This window comes from Lepidochelys kempii, chromosome 18, assembly GCF_965140285.1.
Source record: "Lepidochelys kempii isolate rLepKem1 chromosome 18, rLepKem1.hap1, whole genome shotgun sequence".
Taxonomy (NCBI): Eukaryota; Metazoa; Chordata; order Testudines; family Cheloniidae; genus Lepidochelys; species Lepidochelys kempii.
In genome coordinates, this window is record NC_136397.1 from 10,778,996 (window position 1) to 10,805,177 (window position 26,182).

At 47.5% G+C, this 26,182-nt stretch overlaps 2 protein-coding genes across 16 annotated transcripts in view; both read right to left on the bottom strand.

Moving 5' to 3' along the window:
- TMEM51 (transmembrane protein 51) overlaps nucleotides 1-1,325 on the bottom strand; it is a 36,840-nt gene extending 35,515 nt beyond the window's left edge. For 5 of the 9 annotated variants that reach the window (XM_073317169.2, XM_073317176.2, XM_073317175.2 and 2 more), the window contains exon 1: nucleotides 1,120-1,325. The gene's annotated coding sequence lies outside the window, so the exon portion shown is untranslated. The other 4 variants (XM_073317174.2, XM_073317177.2, XM_073317173.2 and 1 more) reach the window with 2 other exon arrangements.
- A 13,233-nt stretch (nucleotides 1,326-14,558) lies between these two features.
- Nucleotides 14,559-26,182, bottom strand: part of KAZN (kazrin, periplakin interacting protein) — a 736,353-nt gene continuing 724,729 nt past the window's right edge. For all 7 annotated transcript variants that reach the window (XM_073317160.2, XM_073317162.2, XM_073317163.1 and 4 more), the window contains 2 exons: nucleotides 21,430-21,562; nucleotides 14,559-18,392 (listed from right to left, as the gene is read on the bottom strand). In XM_073317160.2, the coding sequence (XP_073173261.1) occupies nucleotides 18,228-18,392; nucleotides 21,430-21,562 (298 nt within the window). In that variant the 3' untranslated portion in view covers nucleotides 14,559-18,227. The remainder of the gene's footprint in view (nucleotides 18,393-21,429; nucleotides 21,563-26,182) is intronic.

A 26,182-nucleotide genomic window follows, 5' to 3' on the forward strand; every position in this document is an offset into this window, starting at 1 on the left:
ACGTGGGGCTCTTTTACAGTTGAAGGGTGTCTCAGGTGTCCCCCCATTCTCCACCTACCAGATGGGGGGTGGGGGTGGGGACAGAGGACTCATGGCTTCTGCCCTGCAGCAGGATGGTGGGGCTAGGGGCTTCACCCAGTGGGGAAAGGGGTCTCCAGGCTTCAGCCCCAGGGGAGGTGCCTACTGAGGCTGAGGGCTTCAGCCAAGCTCTTGCTGAAGACCCAAGCCCCAGCAGGCACCTCCCCAGCCACACCACCCTGCCGCAGGGCAGAAGCCCCGAGCACTGGAGGTTGCATCCAGCTCTCCAACTTCTGAAGATTATCATATGGGGCTCGGAGGATCAGTACATTTGGCCACTCCTGGATTATAGGGTGCTTGGAGGGCAAGTTCTGGCTAACCAGAGAAGGTGATCTCAGTGCAAACCATTTCCAGTTCCAGGAGATGTTCGGCCCGCCCTGTTATGGAGGCTCACTGTACAAATCCGAGACAATCTGCTTCAGAAGCAAGTTCCCTAACGGCAGCGCCGCCAGAAAAGTCTACAAGTGGCCTGCGGACCAGCCACTTGGAGGAACTCCGGGATCCCACCCAGCACCTTTGAGGCAACGCAGAAGCCCTCTGGGACCGCCCGGTGCCGCAGGGATCCTGTTCCCAGCCTCCGGCCAGGGCCAGGTCCATGGCCAAGTGTTACAGCAGGAAAACGAAAGCGACTTACTCCGGGCCAAGGCGGAGGAACGAGCCCGTCCGGGAAGCGCGGACAAGAGGGAGCCGCGCAGGAGAAGCGCCGGGTTTCTCCTGAGGCAGGGCATGGAAATCCGGGGGCAGGGCGTGGCACAGCCCGACCACGGGAGACCAGGGCGCACCGGAGCGCGGCCAGCCCACCTGCGCCCCGAGCGCACCGGGCAGGGGAGGCGCCTCCGCCGGGGAGCGCTCGGAGCCTACCTGGAACCGGGGCGCCAGGTCAGCGCACAGCTTCCCCCGGGAGGCGCCAGGCTGGGTGAACAGCTCCCGGCGGCTGGGACGGACTCAGCTCCCTCCCCCGGGCACGGGGAGCGAAGTCCGCGGGGGAAGTTACCGGGCTCCGCGGGGGGCGCGTCCTGCCCGCGCCCGGGCCCCACTCACCTGCGCGCCTCGGGCGCCGCTCCATGCCCAGCGGCCCTCCCCAAGCCCTGCTGCCGCCGCGGGCGCCGCCTCCTCCCCATGGCAGGGGAGAGCCAAGGCGGCAGCAGGAAGCCGGCAGCAACCGGGCGGCTCCAGCAGCGCCCTCCCCGCGGTAGCGCCGCGCCCGGGTCCTAGAGCCTCCTGGCACGACACAGCAATGAGGGGCGTGTGCGGGGACGAGCACCTCTCTGCGCAGCATGGCGAGGGGGCCCTTTCCAAGCCGAGAACCGCCCTAGCCAGTGGGTGGGCTCGGGCCGGGGCCCACTGGGGTCCAGCCGGCCCTTGCTGGGGCCTCCGGCCTCCCTAGACAGGCCTGGGCTCCGGGTGCGGCAGCGGGGTTCTGCTCTTCCCACAGCTGCTCCTTCGCCTACAGCACAGGGGCGTTACTTGACATTCCCACAGCACCTCTCCTTCCACCGGGACCCCGGCGCTCCCTTCCCCAGCCCTGCAGGGCCAGGCCCCAGGGCAGAACAGTCAATGGGCCCCCCCCACGCACCCCTGTGGACAGGGCCCACCGGCTGCGCTGCTGGGCGCACTCTTCCGGCAGGGCCAGGGCTTCCACGTGCCCACCCCGTGGGGTTGCCAACTGACTAATTGCGCAAACCCAAAGACCCTTGCCCTGCCCCTTTCCCTGCCCCGAGACCCCCTACCCCACCCCACCCCTGCTCACTCCATCCCCCTCCCTCCGTCACTCGCTCTCCCGCACCCTCACTCACTTTCACCAGGCTGGGGCACGGGGTTGGGATGCAGGAGGGGGTGAGGGGTGCAGACTCTAGGAGGGAGTTTGGATGTGGGAGGGGGCACAGGGCGCCAGCTCTGGGAAGAAGTTTTGTGCGGGAGGGGGTGCAGACTCTGGGACGGAGTTTGGGTGCAGGAGGGGGTTTGGGGTGTGGGTTCTAGGCTGGGGCAGGGGTGCAGGAGGGAGTCAGGGGGTTGGCACTTACTTCCGGCAGCTCCCGAAAGCAATTGGCACACCCTTGTGGCAGCGGCTCCTAGGCAGGGGGCCAAAGGGAGCTGGGGAGTTGGCTCTCAGGGCATTTAAAGAGCATGAGAACTGAGGTTCCCATGTAATCACTTGTCTCCAGGAGCTGGGTGTCTAAGAAAACTTCAAATATCACAGGACTTGTGATAAATTCACAATCATTAGCAACAATTTATTTCGAGCTATTGGCTCAAAGGACACGTTGTAAGGAATAGACGGTGCCAAAGACTAGATCACTGCTCAACAGAGGTTACAGTCCATTCTGGGATTTTCAAGAGACTCTAACAGAGTAAGGAACCCAAATTCCAATTTGAGTTGGGTGCCTAACTCCCTTTGGCATCTTTGAAAATCCCCCCTAAAAGCATAAGTGGGCATAATGTAGAAAGATAAACGTACAGTTCCCGAGAGGCCAGGGTGAGGGCGGTGCGGTCTTGGCAGCATTAGGGCACTGAGGAGTGATGTCAGAGCAAGCAGTATCTTCGGGGGGAGGGGCAGGATCTCCCTGGATGAGTGACTGCTAAAAAGATAACGAATGGCAAGAGTGATCCAGCACCAGAATTTCCACCTGACAGCTCCCAAATACAGTGGTCAGAAACTATTAGAGCCTCCCCTGGGATAGTGCTTGGGGTGTGCTATAGACCGCCGGGATCTAATTTGGATATGGATAGAGCCCTTTTTAATGTTTTTAATAAAGTAAATACTAATGGAAACTGTGTGATCATGGGAGACTTTAACTTCCCAGATATAGACTGGAGGACGAGTGCTAGTAATAATAATAGGGCTCAGATTTTCCTAGATGCGATAGCTGATGGATTCCTTCAACAAGTAGTTGCTGAACCGACTAGAGGGGATGCCATTTTAGATTTGGTCTTGGTGAGTAATGAGGACCTCATAGAGGAAATGGTTGTAGGGGATAATCTTGGCTCAAGTGATCATGAGCTAATTCAGTTCAAATTGAATGGAAGGATTAACAAAAATAAATCTGCAACTAGGGTTTTTGATTTCAAAAGGGCTGACTTTCAAAAATTAAGGAAATTAGTTAGGGAAGTGGATTGGACTGAAGAATTTATGGGTTTAAAGGTAGAGGAGGCCTGGGATTATTTTAAATTAAAGCTGCAGAAGCTATCGGAAGCCTGCATCCCAAGAAAGGGGAAAAAATTCATAGGCAGGAGTTGTAGACCAAGCTGGATGAGCAAGCATCTTAGAGAGGTAATTAAGAAAAAGCAGAAAGCATATAGGGAGTGGAAGAAGGGAGGGATCAGTAAGGAAAGCTACCTTATTGAGGTCAGAATATGTAGGGATAAAGTGAGACAGGCTAAAAGTCAAGTAGAGTTGGACCTTGCAAAGGGAATTAAAACCAATAGTAAAAGGTTCTATAGTCATATAAATAGGAAGAAAACAAAGAAAGAAGAAGTGGGACCGCTAAAAACTGAGGATGGAGTGGAGGTCAAGGATAATCTAGGCATGGCCCAATATCTAAACAAATACTTTGCCTCAGTCTTTAATAAGACTAAAGAGGATCTTAGGGATAATGGTAGCATGATAAATGGGAATGAGGATATGGAGGTAGACATCACCATATGTGAGGTAGAAGCGAAACTCAAACAGCTTAATGGGACTAAATCGGGGGGCCCAGATAATCTTCATCCAAGAATATTAAAAGAATTGGCACAAGAAATTGCAAGCCCATTAGCAAGAATTTTTAATGAATCTGTAAACTCAGGGGTTGTACCGTATGATTGGAGAATTGCTAACATAGTTCCTATTTTTAAGAAAGGGAAAAAAAGTGATCCAAGTAATTATAGGCCTGTTAGTTTGACATCTGTAGTATGCAAGGTCTTGGAAAAAATTTTGAAGGAGAAGGTAGTTAAGGACATTGAAGTCAATGGTAAATGGGACAAAATACAACATGGTTTTACAAAAGGTAGATCGTGCCAAACCAACCTGATCTCCTTCTTTGAGAGAGTAACAGATTTTTTAGATAAAGGAAACGCAGTGGATCTAATTTACTTAGATTTTAGTAAGGCGTTTGATACTGTGCCACATGGGGAATTATTAGTTAAATTGGATAAGATGGGCATCAATAGGAAAATTGAAAGGTGGATAGGGAATTGGTTAAAGGGGAGACTACAACGGGTCCTACTGAAAGGTGAACTATCAAGTTGGAGGGAGGTTACCAGTGGAGTTCCTCAAGGATCAGTTTTGGGACCAATCTTATTTAATCTTTTTATTACTGACCTGGGCACAAAAAGTGGGAGTGTGCTAATAAAGTTTGCAGATGATACAAAGCTGGGAGGTATTGCTAATTTAGAGAAGGACAGGGATACCCTACAGGAGGATCTGGATGACCTTGTAAACTGGAGTAATAGGAATAGGATGAAATTTAATAGTGAGAAGTGTAAGGTCATGCATTTAGGGATTAATAACAAGAATTTTAGTTATAAGCTAGGGACGCATCAACTAGAAGTAACGGAGGAGGAAAAGGACCTTGGAGTATTGGTTGACCATAGGATGACTATGAGCTGCCAATGTGATATGGCTGTGAAAAAAGCTAATGTCGTCTTGGGATGCATCAGGAGAGGTATTTCCAGTAGGGATAAGGAGGTTTTAGTACCGTTATATAAGGCACTGGTGAGACCTCACCTGGAATACTGTGTGCAGTTCTGGTCTCCCATGTTTAAGAAGGATGAATTCAAACTGGAACAGGTACAGAGAAGGGCTACTAGGATGAACCGAGGAATGGAAAACTTGTCTTATGAAAGGAGACTCAGGGAGCTTGGCTTGTTTAGCCTAACTAAAAGAAGGTTGAGGGGAGATATGATTGCTCTCTATAAATATATCAGAGGGATAAATACCAGAGAGGGAGAGGAATTATTTAAACTCAGTACCAATGTGGACACAAGAACAAATGGATATAAACTGGCCACTAGGAAATTTAGATTAGAAATTAGACGAAGGTTTCTAACCATCAGAGGAGTGAAGTTTTGGAATAGCCTTCCGAGGGAAGTAGTGGGGGCAAAAGATCTATCTTGCTTTAAGATTAAACTCGATAAGTTTATGGAGGAGATGGTATGATGGGATAACATGGTTTTGGTAATTAAATATTCATGGTAAATAGGCCCAATGGCCTGTGATGGGTTTTTAGATGGGGTAAGATCCAAGTTACCCGGGAAAGAATTTTCTGTAGTATCTGGCTGATGAATCTTGCCCATATGCTCAGGGTTTAGCTGATCGCCATATTTGGGGTCGGGAAGGAATTTTCCTCCAGGGCAGATTGGAAGGCCCTGGAGGTTTTTCGCCTTCCTCTGTAGCATGGGGCACGGGTCACTTGCTGGAGGATTCTCTGCTCCTTGAGGTCTTCAAACTACAATTTGAGGACTTCAATAGCACAGATATAGGTGTGAGGTCTTTTTTAGGAGTGGTGGGTGAAATTCTGTGGCCTGCATTGCGCAGGAGGTCAGACTGGATGATCATAGTGGTCCCTTCTGACCTAAATATCTATGAATCTATGAGTCAGCCAGGAAGGATGGGTCTGCTGTGGAGGATCAGGGAGAAGAACGCAGCCCCTTAGAAGCCCCTGCCTGTTGATCTTTAGACCCCATCTCTGGTTCCCTGTCTGCCCCATCCCAAGCGACTATGCTGGGGTTATTATAGCCGATAAGACTATAATATAATGGGAGGAAGAAGGAAATGGTCTGTTGGGAAACTCGCCGCTCCTCAATGCAACTTCCTCTGAAGCAGCTGGTGCTGGCCACTGTCAGAGCCAGGGTCCTGGACTAGGTGGACTTTGGGTCTAATTCAGCCTGGCAATTCCTGTTTTCCTACAAATTAAACCCTGTGAGGAGAGGGCTGACAATGAGGACATAACCCCTCAGTATGTTTTCCTTATTGAAAGGCCTTGCCTCCAGGCTCACTGAGAAGAACTGACAAACTTATGGCATTTTCAGGGCCCTTACTTTGTCCTCAGCCACAAATCTTGCCCCAAACTGGGTCCTGGCTCATCTCCTTTTTCAGTCCATAAACTGAAAGTGCATCAAATCATTGACCTTGGACAGAGATCTTTATCCACATTTGTCCCTGCCTGGTGTCACTCCATTGTGAGTTTTTCAATGGAAACATCCAGGTGGAACAGAGGGGGCATTCACTCCTCTGTGGAACACACAGGAAATGAGGCCTAGACCCTTGAAGTCCCTAAAGTGCAAGGAAGGTGTCTGCAGTCAGGCCGAAGGTATGAGGGCACTTAATACATCCACTTCTCTCCATTGAAAAAATAGGCCATATTGCAGATAATCCACATTGTCCCTGCCCTCTGAGGGATGGTGGGAATGGTATCATCTGTCCCACCCTTTTGCACAATCAGCTAGTGAAATTTCTAAAGCACCTTGTGATCTTTTTGAATGGTACTGGTGTCTACTAGTAGTAATGGTGCTCTGAGGCCCCTACCAGGATCGGGGCCCCATTTGATAAGTGGGGCACAAAGCCAGAGCAGACGCAGTCCCTGCTCCAAACACGGTATACGTTAACAAACATCAGATATAAAATGCCAGATGATCACTATAACTGAGTGTTTTGACTTTCAGTTTTCTATTTGCTGTGGTGCACTAAGGGCCCGATCCAAGGTCAATCTGAAGTCAATGGAATGACGTAGGTTGACTGCAGTGGCCTTTGGATCAGGCCCTAAGAACAAAAAAAGAAACCAGAGCCGTGGAGTCTCTGGGTTGGAGAGCAGCCTTCTCCTCTGCACTTTTGTTTTAAACTCTCACTTTTGTTTTAATCTCTGTTTACCACGGTGTTTTCAGGCATATCAGCTTTTAGTAGGTCAAGAGCCCCACTCACAGGCTTTTGCTTTGGTTGTCAGTAGTTACATCTGTTGTGCTGTACTGTGAATACGGCACTGGGGAGAATGCAAATAAATATCCCATTTACTCAATGGCTGGAAAGCAACTTTGGTGCAAAAATGAACTAAGTCATCCTGATCCCATGAGCGTGGCCAGGCTGATGCTTGAGGGTTAATTGCTCACCTTCCTCTTTTCCTCTGGATATGTGGTGTTTTCCTTTGGGCAGCTTCTTTGAATAATGTAGCAGATGCAGCCTCATAAAACAGCAGAAAAGGGCAACCATAAAATCTGATTTTGTTCCTCGTCTCCACCAAAGGCTTTGACGATCAAACAATCTTTTTATGTATAGGCTTATCTCTAACTAGGGCTATAGATGCAGCTAATAGGATTTTTATGGCACCTCTACTTTGAAACCTGTGTTTAAAAATACTGCCTTTTCCCCAAACATGCTTGTACATCAGAATATAAGAACAGCCATACTGGGTCAGACCAGTGGTCCATCTAGCCCAGTATCCGGTCTTCTGGGCCAATGCCAGGTGCTTCAGAGGGAATGAACAGAACAGGTAATCATCAAGTGATCCATTCCCCGTCTCCCATTCCCAGCTTCTGGCAAACAGAGGCTAGGGACACTTCAGAGCATGGTTTTGCATCCCAGCCCATTCTGGCTAATAGCCATTGATGGGCCTAACCTCCATGAATGTATCTAGTTCTTTTTTGAACCCTTTTATAGTCTTGGTCTTCACAGCATCCTCTGGCACAGAATTCCATATATAGGGAAGACAGGAATTGAACCCAGGCAGCCGGTCTCCAGTCCCCTCCTCTAAACACTAGACAACACTGCCTCTGAAGTTACTTTCTCCCTCTCTAAATTCCCCTTATGCGGTTTCATCTGGATCCGGTACTTTTCACCTCCTGTCCTAAATTAATGTATAGGGTTGTCATGCACTGTTAAACTGCTGCTATGTTCCAGCCCAGAGGTGGCTGTATGTTAGTAGTGGAAGAAGTAATTTTTTCCTGTGTAGAGTCTGTAAAAAAAACCCCTCTGGGTGAAATTCTGGAAATGAGCCGACAGTCTGACTCAAGGGCATGAGGGAAGAAGGAAGTAACTCCTTAGCCACAATCTGCAGTAGTCAGGTCCGAGTAGCTCAACAGCTGCTGCGGCAGGAAATGGACCCATGTCAAAGCCCAGGATTGTTGTGTTTAACCCTAAGCAGGTTTGTGTGCTAGTGGAGTCATGATTTTCCTGGAGCTGTCCTTGCCCCTGGTCCTCCCCATCACGTCTGACGCCCACCATGGGGGAGAAAGATATGGGGCTGCTGATTTGCTCTGAGTGGCTTCTGGAACCTTGTCTACACAGTGGACGTTTTGCAAACTGTTTCTAATATAGTTCAGTTCCCCTGGATGGTAGATGGTGTCTCAGCCTTCATCAGTGACTATCACGTCATCTAATTCCGTTTTGAGGATGTCTCCGCAACACGGTGCTGAAAATGCTACCACCAGCCCATCTAGTCTGGGGCTCCTACTAACAATTATTTATGATTGTTATTAAGGAATTCAATGTGATTGCACCAATTCATGGACCAAGAGTTTTCAGCAGAGATTGGGAGCAATATGTATATCTGGTCACTAGGGCTGCAGCAATTGTTACTATATCAGACAAGGGAGGAATTGTACTGAGAGGAAGAGATGAAATTGCTTAGATGTAGTCTCTCTCATTTCACTAGATGTGCAGTTTTGATCAATCAGTGGAAAATTATTTGAATGGTTGAGAAATTCAGACACTGTTTGCTTCATTTCTGCTGCTGTTCCCCATTTACAGCGACTAGAACATATCTAAAAGACCAGAATATATTATGCTGAATACAACCTCCCAGAAGAGCTTGCAGTGCTGATGAGAAGAGTTACAGCAAACACTGAAGTTAATTCAGAACTGAATAGTGATTTCAGGTGCCTCAATTTTTGGGTGTCCAATTCAAGACATCTTAAAGGAACCTGATATTCAGAGGTTAACTTCTCAGCACTTACAGAAAATCAAACCCTTTTAAGGTATGTCATAGTGAGCAAACCGCTCCCTCCCCCCCCCCCCCCCCAGTTTATTTTGCAAAATTCGGCACGAAATTTCATGTTATTTTGCATCTGAAATGTAGGATTATTTTATTTATCTAGCAGACATCCAGCAAGACCATTTAGTGTGTAGTATCCCCATGAGCAACTAAACCAGGGAAAGCCAGAATGATTTTAGAGGCAAAATTGAAGTGCAAGGCCTAGCTCTAATACAGATCAGTACATTCCGGAAGTTTGGAGTTGTATCAAGCCAAGCGTGAACAGAAGAACAAATCCTGATCCAACCTCCCTCCATCCAGAATTCTAGATCAGACTCACCTCTAGTTTTAAAGGAATAATATTTAGCTTTTATACAGCATTTTTCATCTGTAGATCTCAAAGCATTTAAAAAAGAGAGAGAGAGAGATAAGGTAGATGAGGTAATATCTTTTACTGGACCAACTTGGTGAGAGAGACAAGCTTGCCTCACCCATCTTATCTCTCTGATATTCTGGGACTGACACATCTACAACAATACTGCATACGTATTAAAAAAAAAGGACACAAACATTGTTATACCCATTTTTCAGGTGTGAAAGTTGAGGCACAGAGAGGTTACATAACTTGCCTCACATCACACAGTGAGTCAACGGAAGCGTTAAGAACAGAATACAGCTCCCCTGATTCGCAGGCCTTTGCCCAGGCCAGTGAACCAGGATGGTACCCACTATAACAAAATAATACATAACAATGGGAGGTCACAATGAGCAACTCTAGCTGTATTGGATAAAAGGCATGCACTAGCTGTTCAGATGGAGCTATTACAATCTACACAGGGTGAGGATCTAGTCCCCTTGCCACCATTATCTATGACACTGATAGTCATGCATTTAAAAAGCTTGCATTTTATTACTATTAAAGTTTATTTAAACTTAACTCCTTATTAGTCTGGAGATTTCATATGGACCAATCCATTTTGGTAATATATGTAAAGTTATCTTAATAGGCACTAGATAGCTGTAACAGGGTCTCCCCAAACTCAGCATCAGACCCTGCCTCTGCCTTACTTTCTCCACACTCGTGTAAGCCCACAGGCCAACTTACCAGCCAGCTGCATCAAAGGAGTTTCCACCACTATCAGTATTGCCTTCCCTTTTCTTAGGGTTGCATTTATTGTTCAAATACAGCCCAAAAGCAATCAGCTAGGTAAACCAGGTCCTGCTGCCTAAGACCTACTGCCTCAGAAGGCTGTTTCTACTGAGAGAACAGGTGTCACTAGCCAGGTCTGTCCCTACCTAGTGTAACAAGCCCCTTTCTGGTACTTTCCCTGATCCAGAATCTCCAGCAATCCCCTCCATACAGCTCCCCTCCAGCCCCCAAGTAAGCTGCTTGTTGGTCCTATCTCACCATTTGAGATGCAGCTAGTCAGTCACAGGTGGGGGCCGTAGGGCTCTGCCTGACTCCCTTAAAGTGGTCATCTCACCCTGAAACAACAGCCCTAATATGTGGGACAATATTTTCTCTGTTTCTTTTCTTGTTAGTATCATCTTCTTTTTACTGAACTAGCAAAACTTACCGCCTGCATTGATTTTGCTGCAAATGCAATTTTGCATTCACTTAGAGCTTTGTCTGAACACTTTAGCCCCTTCAAACAATTGCAGTTTGCTTTCCCCCCTAATGCTTCCACTGCACTCATCTGTCTCTATGGGCACTCTCTAGTTGGTGGCTAGTTCAACATGACTCCTTTGGAATTTACTGCTACTAAGTCTTTGTGAAGCTAATGCAACTGCCTTATGGTCGTGTGTTCCTGTGGTTTGCAAGGTGTATGTCCTTGGGAAATGTAGAGACGCAGGGACAAACCTACCAGATCCCACCGTCGCATAAACACGTTCCTTATGTGGTATGATGCCATAAGACAAAGTCAAAGCTGCAATTTTTCTATAGTAGCACAGCACAGTGTTGTGGCTTGTCCAAAGTTAATTGGAAGGGGGGGGCGGGGTGGGAAATTTCCATGCACAGCTCTGGTGCCGATCATCTATGACTCATCTGCAGTATAATACAAAGCCAAAATGAGAAGCATTGCCCCTAAACTGTTTCCAGTTTGGCAAGCAACCCAACGGAACAGACGTACCAGTTGGATCTGTCCAAGAGCCGAGCACCAAGCGTCTACTTCACGCTGACCGACTTGGCACGCTCTGCAGTGATTATGACTGTGTCCAGTTTTACCTCCCCTTGGCTGGCATGTGTCCATTAATTGGGGCTTTCACATTTACAGGTGCTTTCACAGCTGACTGCCGTTCCTGCATGGAGGTCTGGATTTTAACTCACATGGCACTATACAATCAGGATGTCTCTACGTATGCAGGCAGAGTGGCATTCTCCTGGTACAGCTAAGAGTTTGGTAGGTTTGTATCTTCTAAAATGCATGGCAACTCTTGTTGTCACGTTTCCCTGTGTCTAGTGATAGTACTTTCTTCCAAAGAGTTTAGGCTATCTATCCTTCTGCAGTTATTAAGGATTTAATTAAGTGGCATCAAACAGCTGTTAGATATTAAGGGCCCCAATCCTAACTCCATTGAAATTCCACTGATTTCGATGGGCTCACAAATTATATCTAAGGATTCAGAATCTGCTGGGGCTGAGTTTTCATTGCATCTTTTCTTGCTGGGGAGTGAAGAAGATCTGTAGTCTCATCAGACAAGACGTGCCTGCTGCTTGTCCTTAGGAGCTCAGTTTTACTTGTTACCTAAGGCCTTAAAAGTCAGACAGAAGTTTCCTGGGAATATGAAACCCAAATTACATCCCCTCTCCTCTCCCCAGTAGAGGTGAAAATAGATCACTATGTGTTCCACGGGGTTACCTAGACAAATTAGTCTACATGGAGCTATGGGCTCTTGCCTTCATCCCACTCCCAGTTCTTAATCTTCTTCCCAAATGAGACAAGCCCAGCCCAACCCAGCATGTAACCATGAGCCATCAGCCCTGCACCAGGTGGCCTCTGACTCACCGGTGGATCTGGGTCACTTCCAATTTCAGGGGCTGGTTCCCAGGGATAATGCCTTAAATTACTCTTAGCATGCATGAATTGGCAGGCCAGATTTTTGGCAGAAAGGCAGAGCAGGCAACGCTCCCTCTGTTGATTTAGTGAAGGTCCACCATGCCCATCCAAATTAAGGGATTTGCTTGCATGGGTACATTCAAATAACCCTCTGTAAGTCCAGCTTCAATGGGAGCACTGTCATGAGTTAAGGACTGCAGGAATTGTAGGACTATACCCCGCTCCTTGTTTCTCCACTCTGGGTGCTTTTGTTATGTTATGTTATGATTTCAAGATGGCAGCCCTCAGGCTGGGGAAATTACTGAAGGATGTTTGGTGTGAGCAAAATTCCTTTATCCTGAGCATTGGTCGTGCGGATGTCTTCTTGGAGAGGGGGTAGGAAAGTCTCCATGCACAGCACTGTGGAAGTCCAGGCTGGTTAGGCAAGCCTTTCTCCACCTGTTCTACAACTATTTTTCAATGAGCTTTAGTAACAAATGCCACCCCTGGTCAACCCCAGGGTCTGAACTCAGAACTAGAGCTGGTCAGAGAAACTTCGATGGAACCATATTCTTCAAGTTCCATCGAAATTGAAACATTTTGGGAAATTGGGTCAAAAATAGTTCTGACAATGTTGTAATTACTGGGTTTGACATTTTTTGGAATGAAAGGTTTAAACTTTTGTTTTGAAATGACTTTGTTTAGATTTTATTTTTTTAATTTTGCATTTTATTATATAATAGTCAAAAAATCTATAAAAGTCAAAATGGAAGTGAAACATTTCCATTGGTCAAAATAAAATCTTCTGATTGACCCAAACCTATTTTCCCCTGGAATTTTCCATAGCAGAAAAATTCAGAATTTTCAGTTTTTGTTCCTGTTTGGAATTAAGCTAAATTTAGAGATCTCAAAATTCTTCACAATGTGGAACTTCCATCTTCCCACAGCTCTACTCAGAACTCCCAGTATTCAGACCCAGACCTTGATTTACCTGCCTGCATATAGCGACGTCAGTTCTTGCACAGTTCCTCTCCTAATCACTTATGCAATATTTGTGAAGGCTGTCATATCAAGCCTACTTGATCTACAGGAGTAACTACAGTAGCTGGCAGCAATAGTGGGCTGTTATATGTTCTGTGTGGATTAGCCACTAGAGGAAGACACAACATACACTTCATATGTTGACATTAAGGTTACTGGTTTTTTGATCTTATGTATTTAAATTGTTACTTAATCCATCAAAAATGTGACTATTAAATGTAGGACTGAAAACATTCAGGAAATGCTGCTTAATTAATACTTCAGATTCTGCCCAGTTCAATTTTTAACTGGGTATCTTTCTAAGTATGTGATTAATGCCTAGTAATTTCCATGAGGCACTCTGAAGGTGGGCAACAAAGAGTGGAGTTTCAGCTACATAAATAAGCTCCTTGTGCCCTCAGTTTCCCGCTATGGTCCCATTCTGTAAAGCGAAAGACCTTCCAAGGCTGGATGTTTTAGAGGCCATGGGCTGAGGCCAAGTCAGCTCTGTAATGAGTAGAAGGGAATGTTAAGAACTGACCTTGGTATCACTTCTGTAACAGTGAAAGAAAAGTAGGTCGTACTGATGAAAAACAGAACCCTGAGTCGCAGCTTGTAGCAGACATGAAATAACAGAAATGTCTACCAGAACGTTAAGTGGAATTTCCTTGCCAAATTCCCATGTGGTGATTACATGCTCTCTCCCTGCATATAGTTATATCAATACTTGTGCATTTCCTCTTCTACTCAGCGGTGTCATATTCGCCTGTTAAACATCCATTGCCTTTCACCACAGAGGTGTCTGCATTTCAGAGGTAGGTGGCATGATTCCTGTATGTACATGTGATTGATTTATCCATACCCAGACAGTTTGTTTTATCTCGCCTCTCTCAACTCTGCCTTTCCAAACAGATTTACTTCTCCTTCCTTGTCTCTAGGCTGCCCATTGGCAGCGGCTTTCTCCTCCCTTCAACTCTTTCCTTACACCAATGGGACTCGCATACACATATCAGAGGGCAGAATCTGACCTGTTGTCCTTATGGAGCCTTTCCCATGTCCCCTTCCCTTGCCTCCCCTCTGGTACAGAACAACTTCCTGATAGATCCTGATTCATTTGCATGACATCTAAACAGCCCCTTTCCTCCTATATTTATACTATAGTCCCCATGGGTGATGTATTTTTAAGTCTTTGACTCAGTCGCACTGCTGACCTTGCCCTGTGGCAGGTTTATCTCTCTTTGGGGCTCCTGGAGTCAAATATGTGATGATAAACACCTTGCTGCTAACAGAGGAAATGGCTCCTAGGTGAGCTTTCAACAGGTAAACAAAACGGCCATTCAAAGTGACATTTGATGCCACTGCACCAGAATAGAGGATAGTATGTTACCCAGTAGGTGAAGTGGTTTTTTAGGTTACACTTTTGTGGAGGAAATTGGTTACAAACATTTGCCCCATCTCTGTTTCAACACAGTTCCAGTGGTTATTAAAACAAGGTATTTAATGCCTGAATAAACCAATGATACTGAAATAGCTTTCACATGATACACAAGTCACGGTTCCTTTCCTAGAGAAACAGTAAATGGTATCTTAGTGTTCACTGAATGGTCGCTTTCGGTTGTCAGCGGAGCTCATTGATGCAAAGTTGGCATTTGGACAACAGATTTCCCTAGAGAATTCAGAAAGTCTTAGTATCTGACTAAAATGTAAGGGCCTGATCCGAAACCCATTAATGTCAATGGAAAAACTCACATTGGTTTTAAGAAGCTTTAGATCAGGTCCTTAGTTAAGAAATTGTGTGGGGGCCTGATGCAAAGCCAGCTGAGAACGTGGGTCTTTCCATTGACTTCCAGGAGCTTTGGATCAACTCAGATATGCTTTCTGCAGCCATTATGCCCATGGAGCAGCTGCAGGATTGGGCCCTGAATGTGAAATTCACCCCTGTGCAGAGAACACACACAAGATTTATCTGTCACTTAAGATCTAAGCACTTAAGCAGGTACCTAACTTTAAGCACACAAGTGGTCCCACTGAAATCAATGGGATTGCTCACATGCTTGAGGTTAGTCACATGCTCAAATACCAGGCTGAATTAGGGCCTATTGTCCAGATTTTTAAAGCTGTTTTGGTGCGTAAGGATGCAGGTAGGCACCTGTCATAAATATAAAGGGAAGGGTAAACCCCTTTAAAATCCCTCCTGGCCAGAGGAAAAATCCTCTCACCTGTAAAGGGTTAAGAAGCTAAAGGTAACCTCGCTGGCACCTGACCAAAATGACCAATGAGGAGACAAGATACTTTCAAAAGCTGGGAGGAGGGAGAGAAACAAAGGGTCTGGGTCTGTCTGTATGCTGCTTTTGCCAGGGATAGATCAGGAATGGAGTCTTAGAACTTTAGTAAGTAATCTAGCTAGGTATGTGTTAGATTATGATTTCTTTAAATGGCTGAGAAAAGAACTGTGCTGAATAGAATGACTATTCCTGTCCGTGTGTCCTTTTTGTAACTTAAGGTTTTGCCTAAAGGGATTCTCTATGTTTTGAATCTAATTACCTTGTAAGGTATCTACCATCCTGATTTTACAGAGGTGATTTCTTTACTTCTATTAAAAGTCTTCTTGTAAGAAAACTGAATGCTTTTACATTGTTCTCAGATCCAAGGGTTTGGGTCTGTGGTCACCTATGCAAATTGGTGAGGATTTTTACCAAACCTTCCCCAGGAAGTGGGGTGCAAGGGTTGAGAGGATTTTGGGGGGAAAGACGTGTCCAAACTACGTTTCCCAGTAAACCCAGTTAGAGTTTGGTGGTGGCAGTGGAGATCCAGGGACAAGGGATAAAATTAATTTGTACCTTGGGGAAGTTTTAACCTAAGCTGGTGAAAGTAAGCTTAGGAGGTTTTCATGCAGGTCCCCACATCTGTACCCTAGAGTTCAGAGTGGGGGAGGAACCTTGACAGCGCCTAACTAACTCTCATTGATTCAATGGGAGTTAGGCACGTATGCCCCTAGCAGATGCAGCCTCTAGCACGCTAGCTGATTGCTCCTAAATCCATATTCAGGCAGCTCAGTTGCCTAATTTTCAGAGATGCCGGGCACCCCAGACTGTCTGTGAGGCACTACCTGTCTGTCAGTGAGATCAGAGTTTAGCGCCGTATATTTAAAATTCCTTTTTCTAAATACTTGTTTGTCTCACTCAATACCAGAGAGGAAAAGAAAAAAGAGACAAAAAGAGTGAAGCAGAAAATACGTGTTGTAAGTGATGTTCTCCTCCGGACAGAGATTTGAGTTTCATATTCCGCTTGCTTGATCTTCCCCCCTGCCTTTCATTTTTCGCCATTCATGCTAATGAACCTTGTAGTCCCAGGGAATCTCTTCATTTCCATTTTCCAAAAGGCTTGTCTGACAGCTACTCTGTGGCCTTAAATGTGTAAAATTGATCTTTCCTCACTGTGAGCCACTCTGAGCCACTTCCCCTTAGTGAGCCACTTGACTGTATTGGGCCAGATCCTCAGATGGTGGAAACTGGCAGAGCTGGAGCGAGGCCATTTTGCCTAAAACAAACCCAACAGCTGCCTGCCCGACAATATGTTTCACCAAAAGAAAACATTTACTTAGAACCCAGAGCCCCGATGAGCTCCCATAACTTCTAATAAATAAACAAAAGCATCCTTTGGGCCCAGAAATTTTTAGCAATAATCGTTCCACAGTAAGACCATACTGATAATAATACAGAACCACTGAGCCAGAAAGTCCCCAAAGTGCTTTACAGACTGCAGCAAAGAGCTTGCTCCGTCACGGCTGAAGTGCATCCAGCTCTGGAGAGGAAGACAGCACCCATTCTATGCCAGACACGCTAAACAATCATTCATAGGGAGGGAAGGGAATTATTATAAGAAGCTCAGCACAATGTGTGTACCAAGGTTTGAATTTGGCCAAGATATCAGGACCAACACTCTGTGGGCAGGAGCTCATCTTTCCACATTTTTAACTGGAGCGAGGACACCTCCAACAGCATATGCTCCTTAACGCCGTGCCGGGGCACTGGCTCAGGACTGACTCACAGGGAAGAATGTCACCTATGGAATCGCCGGCATTGCTTCTCGTCGCAACAGACACTTCCTAGCAGGTATCCCACCCAGGCACTGAAAGTTTGCCCATGTTGGTGAAATCACATGGGACTGCAGGCTGAAAGAGTAGGGCTGCTCCTACAGATGGTATCTGTCAATTTCGGAAGCTGTGAGTGCCCCAGAGGCTGAGAGGTGAGTCAGGTTTTTGAACTCTTGCTGCACAATGCTGAAGTGACTTCAGATGAGGAAGTACAGCCCCTGCCTGACATTACTGTCTATCCATGGTATTTCTAAAGCACGGCTCACCATGGGATCTATGCACTGGAGAACAATGAAAGGGCCGATCCTTCAAGGTTCTGAGTGGGAGGCATTTCACTGCCTCACTTCCCACTGATCTCCTGCAGCGCTCCCAGCAGGTGTTCACCACTTTGCATAATGAGGGTCAGTGGCAGCATGGAGGGTGCCCCAAAGGGCCATATCCTTCCCGGCTCCCCACTCTGTTCCAAAGTACGGGTTGATTTTCATTCACCTAATTTCGCCTCCTCCTCATGTTTCCTCTCTCTTTTTATCCTTCCTCCCCAGTGCGACGTCAAAGCAGTAGATAAACGTGATGGGCTGATGCTGGGTGATGACAACTGGGAGCAATCTCACTGGGGCTGGTCTTTCCTGCCCCATTCAAACTGGCAGTCCTGGGGGCCCACAGTCATCCCATGAGTGCGTTTTGTATTTTGGGGGGGCCCACCCAGAGAGAGGAATGGATCAGTCAGGTCATTGGCTGGGCATCACTATCATTTCACAGGGGGCCCAGGTTGGGCTCTGAAAATTTTCTGGAATGCTTGCTGGAAATCTTTTACTATAGGGAATCAGCATTGGGTTTATCTGGGTCCCCCAGCATTAACACAATACAGACACTTTAAACAAAGACATGCCACCATGTTAGGTTTGAACGGAGTTGCCTCTAGCAACGGCTACAATATGTACAACCCAAGAAGTATGCGTTTCATTCATCCTCTTGAGATTTCCTTCCCATTTACTGGCCACAATGTCACCGTTGATTTCAGCGAGTCCTGTCTTGCCTGAACAATCCAATTCCTTACACATTGGTGACTTCCAGACTACCAAAGCGTTCCAAGCGGCACTGCTCTGGCCTACTTAGCTTCATCTCCTCACAGCACTCTTCGTTTTTGAGAGATCCATAGTCATCATGGCAATCAGTGTCTTTTCCACTGAATCCCCTTCCAATTTTCCCCAGGGGAAGCTGCAAATGAAATCAGAGGAACGTAAGGATAATCTCCATCATTGTATGGCGATTTTTAAGAGCAAGTTAGAGAAAAAACACCTGTCAGAGTTGGTCTAGCTAATACTTAGTCCTGCCACGAGTGCAGGGGACTGGAGTAGATGGCTTCTCGAGGTCCCTTCCAGTCCTATGGTTCTAATGTCATGGGGAGAAAGAGACAGGATGCACAATAGTGTCATGGAGGGAAGGGGGCACCAGATCTGCTTAACCAAGAACTGACCCGAAGCTCCTTTAAAATCCACGTACAGTCAGAAGTAGGACTGTAAAGGTGTCATTTCCGCAGAGTTCCATATCGCAAGAGCTTCCTGATCCAAATTTGCTCAGTATACAAATCAAAGGTTTGTTTCTCTAATTGCCAGCACTGGAAACTCAATCTGGAATCTGAGAGTATTAAAAACCCACAGCTGGGCCCTGCCAACAGACTCGGGCTCAGTCTAAGGGGCTATTTAATAGCGGTGCAGACTGGATCCCGGGCTATGGGACACTGCAAGCGGGGAGGGTCCCAGAGCTTGGGCTCCAGCCTGAGCCCAAATGTCTACACTGAAATTAAACAGCCCCTTAGCCCGAACCCCACTTGCCCGAGTTGCCTAGCACGGGCCAGCCATGGGCTTTTAATTGCAGTGTAGACATACCCCCGAGGGCAAGATCCTTGTCTGCTGTAAGTTAGCATAGCGCTCCTGGAGTCAACAGAGCGACGCTGATTTACACCAGCTGAGGATCTGATCAGGAGAGTCAAACCCTGTGAGTTCTGCCTCTTGCACCAAGAGCATTGCTACTGGTTCTGTGCTCAGAGTGGCACTGGCATCTGCTGGCTTCCAAGGAGGTACCAAACCCAGCTCGCTCACCAGTAGCCGGGCTGGCTGCTCTAAGAGGAGACAGGAATGTTTGTTTGAGTAAAGGCAGCAGAGCTGCATTTGTATTGAGTAAGAAAAAGTTGTTGTTTTTTTTTTAAAGTGTAATAATGAGCACAAAAGTGACTCTAAATCTTACTCTTCTTCACACCACAGATCTGGTTCCCTGAGTCTGTCTTACTGGCTCAGCTGACTAAAGCAGGTTCCTGTGGCTTTTGTACGCTTATCTTTGCCCAGCCAGGATCTATTCCGGCTCAGGTGTCCTCAATAGAATTTTTCACTAAGTTCTGTCTGCAGATTCGTCACTGCCAGTCATATCAGCGCACAGCTTGATTGTCAGCTCCCTTGCTGAGGGGCCCGATTCTGCCACTTGTACTCAGGGTACTTCCAGTCAAACTACCCACATAACGAGGGACCACTCGGCGTGAGTAAAGGTAGCAGAATTAGACCCTCAGTTGGCAGGGCTGGCAGTTAGGAATTTATTATTTTGTGCTTGTAATCTGGGTGAATCTAACCCCGAGTCATTGAGCTACAACAACCAGGGAAGTTCCAGGGTGGCATTTTTACAGTTACTTTTCAGAGGAGAATCCACCCACACTTTAAAAAAATGGCTTCTCTGATTATAGCCTCACATTAAGGCTTGAAATATGTTTGCATAGTTTGCATTCTGCTCCATACTTCCAAACAACCACCCTCCAGTTTCCATCAGGGACTCTGTGTTCTCTATCTGTTGTTCCTAAGGAAGAGGTTGTTGGGGGGAGGGGGTGGTTGGTTTCAGAGTCTGTCCTGAAGTCCCCCATTGTTTCCCCTTTAACCATAAAGACCCAGGGCCAGTTCCTCCACTGGTGTTAATCAGTACAGCACCATTAAAGTCAATGGAGAGATTTCAGTTTGGATCAGCTGAGATTCCAGCCCTTGTTGCAGGCTGAACCCCCTTCCAGCCATCTGGAATGGCAGGCACATTGCCAGTCAATGGAGTTCATCATGCTGGCCAGCAAGGGGCGCTAGAAAGCAACATAAGATACTACCCCTACAAATTTCAGAGGAACAGCCGTGTTAGTCTGTATTCGCAAAAAGAAAAGGAGTACTTGTGGCACCTTAGAGACTAACCAATTTATTTGAGCATGAGCTTTCGTGAGCTACAGCTCACTTCATCAGATGTTCATCAGATCTGATGAAGTGAGCTGTAGCTCACGAAAGCTCATGCTCAAATAAATTGGTTAGTCTCTAAGGTGCCACAAGTACTCCTTTTCTTTTTACCCCTACAAAAGGGCTCAACCAGGGCTCCCTTGACATCTCTAGAGAAAGCTTTGACTCTGTGGAGGCATTGCACTGGACTGCTTTAGACTGCTGGCCCAACACCCACGGGTATAAGACTATTTCTAAATATTTCTAAGACTATTTTAAAGTATTTCTTACATTATATATAATGTAAGAAATACTTTAATACACAGAGAGAGAGAGAGAGAGAGCTAATTTTAAAATGAATGCAATTAATTATTTCATTAGCTCACACATGCCTCTTCTGAGTATTTACATCCCCAGTTATCATGGAGATGAAATGACAGCTCCAGGCAGAAAATCAGTCATTTCCAGCTGGGAGAGGGGAGTAATTTGGACGTGGTGATTAAATGGCCCATCCTATGCAAGTTATAATTGGTTTGTTATTGAGCTAATCATCACATAAATTCCAGGCTTAAAAATGCCAACTTTCCCTGGACACAAAAAGGCTTTTCAGTGTAATTTAATTCCTGTAAAGAATATAATTTATAGTCACCCATCTTGCATTATGCTGCTTAATGCCCTTACTCATGCACCTGGTTGATAACTGTTATTAGCATCAGTGGGGAAACAATGCAGAGGGGTTTACTGGGGCAATCTAGAGTTGTACTGCCTGCCCAGTTTCCCATTGGTCTCTGTGTGAACCGCCATAGGCTGTAGTGATAAGACCATAAAAGTGAAGAGATCGAACCTCAAAGGGAGAGCAGCAGGGAAAGGGGATCTGAGCCTGAGTAAGCAGTCATCAAGTCATATTTTCAAAACAGCTCAGGCCCAGATTTTTCAGTAGTGTTTAGTAACCAGTTCGGGTTATAGTGTCATATTTGCCACCCCGCCAGCCTCCGCTGTAAAAATGTAAACAGACTCACCCTGCTTGCTTTGCATTTTAAGCTGCTCCCCTCCTCCTTGCTCTGCCTGGTAGCGCTGGAGGTGCGCCTGAGTGAACCCTGTTGGACGAGAGTCGACGCTCCATACCGCTCGCTCTCTAGAACACCTGTAGGGCTGAACAATGAACAGACACTCATCTCACAGAAGTTTTTAATGTGGAGCCAGTAAACGAAAGAGCCACATTCAAAATCAAACAAGTGGTGGCTGGGTTTTTTTAAAAGGACTGGTTCATCTGATGCCCAGTTATAACAGGCATCCATGACAGCCAATAACTGAGGCTCAAATTGTAACATCTATGCTAGGGCAGGTCCAGAGGTGAAGTAAGCCGGTACGCTCCCGTACGGCATACTGGTAAGAGCCAGTGCGCTGTACCGGGACCAGCTTTTGCAGGTGGCAATTTAAAGCCCTAGGGTAGCGGTGGTGGTGGGGCTCCGGCAGGGACTGAAATGGCCCTGGAGCTCCAGCCGCTGCGACCGCCCCGGGGCCCTTTAAATCCCTGCCAGAGCTCGGCCGCTGCTACCCCAGGGCTCGGGCAGCAGGGCTCAGGCGGGGATTTAAAGGGCTCGGGGCTCCGGCAGCTGCTACCACAGCAGAGCCCCATGCCCTTTAAAGCTCTGCCAGAGCCCAGAGCCCTGGGGTAGCGGTGGCAGCTGGGAGTCCCCAGGGCTCCTTAGTGATTTAAAGGGCCCGGGGCTCCACTGCGGTAGCGGCAGCTGGAGCCCTGGGCCCTTTAAATCGCCCCCGAGTCCCCAGCCGCCTCTGCAGCTGGTAGCTTGGGGGTGATTTAAAGGGCCCCAGGCTCCCAGCCGCCACGACCGCAGCTGGAGCCCCGGGCCCTTTAAATCAAGATTTTAAATCAAGATTGAAAGGGCCTGGGGATTTAAGGCCCTGCCTCTTCCAGTTGAGGCCACGCTCCCCGCTCAGGACTCCGGCGTAGCGGTAAGTCCTCTAACTTACTTTCACCCCTGGGCAGGACTAATGTGATCTCATTCTGCACAGTGTATTGTAATGGCTGCAGGGATCAAGAAAGAATCCCCCCACCCCCCCCTTCTCTATGTGTAGAGGTGCATACCTGGCCTTTTTGCCTTCCTCTCAAGCGTCAGGTACTGGTGACTGGCCAATAGTTTCATGAGCCAATACTGTCCGCCAGAGTCAGGCCCAAAACAAAACTTCAACAAACCCAGTATTTGTGAAAGGCCAGATTCAGACACAAACTTTCCTCCTGGCTCCTGTGTCTATAATGAGGTGAACAAAAACCTGGCTCCACGTCCCCAGAAGCTTCAGAAGAGGTCAGCTCCATCTGTGCTCTGACTTGGAGCAGCAAATTCCTGCTTCCCAAAATAATGAACTTCAGACACTGACCAGCACTCCGGGCTTTCCAGCTGGATAGAGATGAGGGTGCATTTGCCAAAGAGAGATTTTTACAGGGTGCAGGGAGGAAGACATACCAGGCCCCTTTCCCGTCTGCAAGGTTAGGTGGCGCCAGATGCTCCCACATGCATCTACCAGAAGTGGTGGGACTTCTTTGACATACCCAAAGTGGACCAGAGCCCTAAAGTGGCTTGGCCAGAAAAATCAAAGGCATTGGATAGTGCACACTAGGATGGCCTCCAGGAGAGAGCTGATTACAACACAAAGCAGGTGTATGTGCTGATCTGGACAGCTGACCCGGACAGCTGACCCTGCTTTGGCACTAGAAGCTCTATTCCAAAGGAGAAATTGCTTTGGCTTGATTCTAGGATTGCTTTTCCTGGAGCGGCGGGGGGGGGGGGGGGGGAATTCATCCATCCACGATTAGAAGGGCTGGCTCCAATCCTTTTGTGCCGTGACAAAGTCCAGTCCTCTCCATTGCTCGCAGTGCATGTCACCTGCTCCTTGCTGTCATCCAGTCACTTTCCATTTGCCTTCCCATCAATCGACACCCTGGCTTTCTTCCTCCCAGCAGCCATTCCACCCAGTGCCACAGTCCCCGGCAGCCAGGTTTTCTTCTCGCTCTGCAGTGTTAGGTGGTGGGGACACGGCGGCGGCACAAGGAAATCTTTTTGCTGCTCCTCTGCTCGCTCCAGGGACACAGGGTCCAAGTCAGTCCCTGCACCTGCCTCGCTTTTGTGCCTTTCATGGACATTCCTCTTTTCTTCACAAGTGTCATTTGATCCACGAGCCAATCTCCTGCGGCCAGCAGTGGGCTAGGCTCCATTCTGAGACATCGTGGGGCCAGGGTCGTTCAGCCTCTCCACTGTCAATGCATGTGCTTTGATTTTACACAACTACTTGGGAAGCAACTCTTATCTCACCAGCCTGTCCGTCTCCTCCTCCTGCTGCTGGCCCCTTATTAGCTCTAGCTCACTGGCTGCTATGCTGGTCTTATTCCCTCTCTGCAGGAGGGAAAAACCATTGCTGACAACTCTGGATTCCTCTATTGGGAGAAATGAATTCAGGATAATGCCTCCTGGCTCCCCCTCTGTAAGGACCCTCTCAGGCACTACCCTGATCATCTCATATCCTGCTTCACCCCTGAACAGGTATAGCCTGGAGAAAGGCAACTTCCTCTCACTGCCCCTCTATCCTGACCTGAAGGGACCATCCCTAGAAATGAGGATGGGGACATTTTCCAGACACATTCCAGCCCTGACCTCTCTGCCTCTTCTACCAGTTGGGACAAAGGACTGAAACCCCCCAACTTATTCTGTGTAGGTCTCCAAGGACCCAGTAATATGGTAGCATCTTTAAAATTACTCCTGACACGTTGGATTTCAACAGCTGATCTAGCAGTGAAATCCCTCCCGTAACTCATTAGCAATGCCATGAGCCATCCTTTGGACAGCTGGTTTTGATGCCAGGAGAGTGGGCTGTGCCTTTGCCATTCTGGCTGCTGCTTCTCATCGTGACAGTAACAGAGCAGTCAGTAATCAGGGCAGGCAGAAATATCGCTTTCTAGTGGATGGGTTCTGCAACGTACAATGCTGCCATCCCCAGCGCAAAGCCTTCTGCTGTCAACACAGCGGATTGCTTGTACAGTACTGACAGCTCAGAAACTCTAGGGCTCCCAATTTGCCTGGGCTCTTTGCGGGTGTGTGTATGTGTGTGCAAACAAAAGCACAATATTTGCAATGTGAACCATCTGTTTCGGGTGAGCCAACTAACCAGAGCCATCTGTATAGTCGGGCCTGAAAAAGCTTGAAATCTCACTGCCTCCACTGGAAATTTGCAGGAGAATTTCCCTCTCAGCTCTCAACTGGATACTTTGCAGAAATCCTGCTTGTGTGGACAGAAGTGCCATGCAGTGAATGAGTGCCGAATACGCCCAGCAGAGCCCCAGTGCAGGGGCCTGTATTCTACATTGCCCAAGGTAACCGAAGTCCAACTCAGCCTGTTATACAAAGTTGTTTGTAAAAGTCAGCAAAAAGAGGAGATAAAGAGCCTGATACTAACTGGATTGTTTAGGTTACAAGAACTGTGCTAAGGGATCTGCAAGGCTCCTGGTAAAGTCACAGGGCGGCATAAGAATGAGCGGAAAGATTCTAGAGATGGGTGAAAATGTTTATGTTGGAAATTAGTGGCATGTTTTCCCATTTCCTTGGACATTGTTGACCTGGTGGGGGGTCACGCCATGGATGCGGGGAAAGAGGAAGACATGGACTGGAAGGAGTGAGCTTCACAAGCTAAAAGCAATGCCCTAAAAAGCCCTGGGCTGGAACGAGCTCGGCGTAGCTGATAAGACATTGGGCAGTGCTTGCATTCCTCCAGCAGCAAAGTTGCAAGTGAAAGTCAGCTCCAGAAACGGAAGCTGTATTTTCTAGCTTAGCTGTTCTTTTTTCTCCCAGTGCACGCGCACGTGTTCGGTCTAAAAGAAAATAGGCCTGGACGTCACCAGCAGCACCAATAGCCACTCCAGACCACCTCAGCCAACTTCATCTCTTGTTCGCATCCAAAAGGACAGTTAATACCCTCTGAAAGACTGGCCCACGGGGGTTTCTTCCAATCAACAAAGACTAAATACAGCTCAAATGGTTTTTTAATGGGTGGTTGCTACAATCAAAGTAAGCCGTGATCATTTGACACAAACCTAGGGTGACCATATTTCCCAATGCTGAAAAGGGACACCTGGTAAAATTACTCATATTCAAGCGAGTTCAACGGCAATCAGTCAGAACTATGCAGTACAAACATTCAAATTAACATCAAGCTGACTGAGCCCCTGTTAAAAAGCTGCTTAAAGATAAGAAGGTAAATAAAAAGAATCCAACTATACTGATAGTTGGATTCTTTTTATTTACCTTCTTATCTTTAAGGCTTTAGTGTTCACACGGGGAGAGGTCTCACACACACATACCCCTCTCTCTCTCTCTCTCTCTCTCTCTCGCTGGGGGTGTGTGTCTGTGACTGACCGACCGGACCCTCCCTGCCTGGTGCTCTCTGCCCTTCCTGCCTGGCTGAGGCCTCGGGGAGGGCCTGCCTCTCCTGGTACCTGGCACCATGTCCTTCCAAGGCAACAAATGGAGAGGTGTGGGGGGACTCAGGGTCACATGCCCCCCTCCCCAGATTTCAGCCAGGATTCATACCAGAATGTGGCCAGCAGCAGCCTTTTGGCATGGTGCGGGAGGGAAGGGATGGGAGCTGCTTCCAGCCGTGGGGGGCGGGGGTGGGGGAAAGGGATGACCTGGCCCATGTCTTTGCAGAACTCATCTCTTCCCACCCCTACCGCTCCCCTGTGGCTAAAAGCAGCTTGTCCCT